The sequence below is a fragment of the Terrapene carolina genome, unplaced genomic scaffold, assembly GCF_002925995.2.
Source record: "Terrapene carolina triunguis isolate 2854851 unplaced genomic scaffold, T_m_triunguis-2.0 Scaffold552, whole genome shotgun sequence".
In the NCBI taxonomy this organism is placed as follows: Eukaryota; Metazoa; Chordata; order Testudines; family Emydidae; genus Terrapene; species Terrapene triunguis.
The window spans coordinates 370,320-374,313 of NW_020664903.1; the positions used below are offsets into that span (position 1 = coordinate 370,320).

Consider the following 3,994-nt stretch of genomic DNA (forward strand, 5'->3'; position numbering starts at 1 on the left):
AGTGCATATGAGAGCAGATTCTGGCCCACTATATATTTACTGCTCTGAGATGATTCATTATAATAGGACCAAGTCCAAGAGTTCTTACTCAGTCCTTAGGGTCCAATCCTGCTCCCACTGAAGTCAATGGCAAATATTAGGAATGAGTCCTGAGTTCTTTACTCCAGTCAGTCCTTATTAGGCATTCCTCTGGTTGGTTTAAATTAGTGTGATCTACCATGCTTGTAGATGCACAAGAGCAGCTACTAATATGCTTACAAGTAGAAAATGCACCTGACAGAATGAAAGAGGCAACTGAAAGAAAGAGCGGCTTGGTAATAATGTCAATCTTTTATTGTTTTGTTCAGCAGATACAAAGAAGTCAGAAGATGGTCCTGTCCCAAAGATCTCTGCAGATAGTTACATTCCTGGTCATCTTTTTTCTTGCTTGTTTTGCCACATCTCAAGAAACTGAAAAGTAAGAAAAATCACTTTTGTAACTAATGCTGTTCGTCAACTGCTTGCACTTAATCTATTGGGCTGCATTCTCCACTGCCTCGCATCCTGTGTAGCCATTTACTCCTGTACAGAAATGCTACCAATCTGATTTGGTAGCATTTTACATCCACTTTGCACAGTAGAGAATCAGGTCCTCTGTATTTTTAGATACATTAATGTTGTGATTTGTGTTTAGTTGTTACTTTTATACTATACTAAATGCAGTTTAGGAGACACTTGGTAATACAGCACAGTAATCCAGGCAAAGACGGATCAACTCAAACAACAAATTATGTCATGGAGAAGAAAACTGCAAGTACCAGATATATCTATATTAGAAAATGGTCCTAAACAACATTCCAGATCTGAATCCTGTTTCAGAGCCAAATTCACAGCTTGAGCCTGTTGGGATACTTGACCAAATCTAAACTCACTGAAATCTGAGAGCATTTGGGTGTGTATCCAGATTTTCAATCCCTGCATTCAAGAGTGTTTTGGATCAATAGTTTTGGTCAGACTCATTATAGGGTTGTAGGGGGTGATTCTCCTTTCACTTAAACCATTGGCTTCAACTGAATTATTTCTGATTTACACCTGTGTAAGCAAAAGAAAATTTAGGCTCATAAAGTTGAGATCTAGATCTGGATCTGGGAATTTGGGGGCCTATATTTGGACCACTGGAGAGAGCACAGGATTGGGGAGTTGGAGAGCTGGGTTCTGTTCAGGGCCGGCTTTAGGAAGTGCGAGGCCCGATTCCAACAGTTTCTTCGGGGCCCCGACAGGGATGACTAAAAAAAAAAAACACGTAAAAAAAACACGTGGGGCTTGTACTCACCGGGGCGCGCTCCTAGTCTTTGGCGGTGGGTCCTTCACTCACTTCAGGTCTTCGGCGGCACTGAAGGACCCGCCGCCAAAGTGCCGCTAAAGACCCGGAGTGAGTGAAGGACCCGCCGCCAAAGTGCCGCCAAAGACCCAGAGCACCGCCGGGTGAGTAAAAATTAAAAAGGCGCCTCTAGCCAGGGAAGGGATTCTCTTCCACTTGTCCCCCACTCTGGGCGGCCCTGCCACTGGGCGTGGGGCCCTCTTAGGCGTGGGGCCCGATTCGGGGGAATTGGTGGAATTGGCCTAAAGCCGGCCCTGGTTCTGTTTGCAGTTCTGCCTCTGACTCACTCTGTGACCTTGAGAGAGTCGCATCCCCTCCTTGTGCCTCAGTTTCCCCATTTCTAAAAGGCCCAGAATGTCGATTCAGACCTATCTTGGTAAAACACTCTGGAATCTCTGTATGAAAACCAGCCCCACTGGAAATGTGAGCATTCTTCAGCTTCCTAACTACTCTCCTTTCACATTGCAGTAAAAGAGCAGTAGCGGAGCACCAGTTCATGCAAGATAAAGGAAGAGCACTTCAAGGGCTGAAGCGGCTGATGTGGCTCCACAATGCCATGGGTAGTGTGCACACAGCCAGGGCCAGAGATGCCTCACATTCAAATTCCTTGTGGGACTCACAGAAGAGCCAAGACCTCCCTGACCTCTATGACAGTACCAGCAAGGATGAGACGCCAAACCTGGTTAAACAGCTGCTGCTGGAACTGACAGAAAATAAACAAGCTTTCCCTGTGCTAAAGAAAACTGATTTGAGGCAGTATCTAAAAAATCCAAAGGGTAGCTGGAGCCTGCAAGATCTTTTTGATCTATTTCAAGTCAAAGACCATGGTAGCAATCCTGCCGCTGAGACACAGAGCTCTTCCCTCTAGACTGACTCCATCTCAGTTTGACCATTGCTTGAGATATATGATGTTATCTCAAGGGTAGGTGTAAAGGTGAACTACAAAAGAAAAACGTTTGTACCATTTACTACTCCTTGATATTGCATGGACGGCCTCTTAAAGGTCCAGAATCTCTCCTCAGCCCACAAGCTTGTGTGCCAGGGAGGTCTGCAGGGGTCTGAATTTTCCCTTGCCGAAATGCTACTGCTGCCTCCTGATTGCGGTAGTCCCTGCAGCTCTGGCACACACACCCCTCCCGCCCCACTCCCCACCGCCCTGTTTGCTAAGTCACTTATCTGTAGAACAGCATGGTTGTAGATCCCCATGATTCTGAATGCCCCATTTGCATGTTTGGGTGCAGCTAGGATGGGGCATTTTGGAGCATCAATTTGCCACATCCTAATCCCCCTTTGTGCAGAAGCCCTGCACCTGCTCCACTGTTTTCATGGGCTTCTGCAACCATTAGCCAGGCCGTAGGATTTATTTTTCTGGTTGTTTTTACATCAGAAATAGAAGCTCCCCACCTCTAACTTTTTCCTGGAGGATATTGGAAAATCTTTGGAGGGCGTGATAGCTGGAGGTTGGGAGTTGCTCAGCATTTCTCCCAGCCTAAGAGTTTGTGTACATAGGGAAATTGACCAGCATAGCTAAAGCAGAATAATTATACCAGAGTAATTATACCAGAATAAAGTCACTTTATTTCGGAATAGAGTGTCCACATGGGAAACTATACCAGCATAATTACAGTGATATAATTATTCTGCTATCGCTATGCTGGTGATTTTCCCCAGATAGACAAGTGCTAAGGCTCACCCTGCACCTTTGAAGAAATGGAAGAGATGCAGCTTAGCTTCCAAGCTCCATATTTGATATCATGATTCAGGTCCTCCTAAAGATTTCCAAAGTCCCCCAAGGAAAAAGTAGAAAAATATTTTCTTGGGGAAAAATAAATGTTACAAAGGGCATCTCCACATATCCAAAAGGAGCAATAAAGGACACAAACACGTTTTTATTTTGCCAGTCACCTTTAATGACAAATTTTCCAGTTGTGTCTAAGCAAAGCAACATCCAGTTCAGTTGCAAAACAAATATTTCAGACACTATATTTTTGTCATGCTTGTAACAAATGTATCAACATATCCATTGACTGGGGATTATGTGTGCCGCCTGAATTAGTTGAAAATCCACTGTTGGTGTATGTGCAGAGATCAGGAGTGTTTCTCATTTTACACAGTGACAGAATGTAAACAAAAGTCCTCAGTGTCATTAAAGTTAAAAGGCTTTTAACATGAAATATATATATATATAATATTGTACTTGATTTATTGTAGAAATATAAATAAAATAAAGCAAGATTATCTTTCGCTAATATCTCTATATATTTGTAATTAACATGGAATCACAATTGCTCTTTTTCTTTTATGTACTGAGACACAGGGAGGACTGGATGGCTCAACTGAGATTGGAATATGAGCGTCTAAAGCCCCCGTTTCAAGATCAGCCCCTGTTGGCAACAATCAAAAGTCACGTCATGTTCAACAACCTATCCGAAATGAATTGGTTGTCTCAGTCCAGTTCCATTCTGACAATAATATTCTTTTGCCATTTATGGCACCTTCTGTTAGAGGATCTTAAAACACTTTAGAAACATTAATGAAGTACAGTAAACTTCCCAAGACACCTATGAAGCAGAGGTTTTTAGATCCATTTTACAGATGGGGAAAATGAGGCTTGCACTGGTTAAGTTGCCCATG

General features: G+C 43.2%; 1 protein-coding gene across 1 annotated transcript; it reads left to right on the top strand.

The window, feature by feature from the left end:
• Positions 1–368: 368 nt before the first annotated feature.
• LOC115271343 (parathyroid hormone 4-like) lies at positions 369–2,244 on the top strand. Its single transcript, XM_029913236.1, has 2 exons — positions 369–457; positions 1,829–2,244. The coding sequence occupies exons 1-2, from the start codon at positions 369–371 to the stop codon at positions 2,226–2,228; spliced, it is 489 nt and encodes a 162-aa protein (XP_029769096.1). The 3' UTR covers positions 2,229–2,244.
• The last annotated feature ends 1,750 nt before the right edge of the window (positions 2,245–3,994 follow it).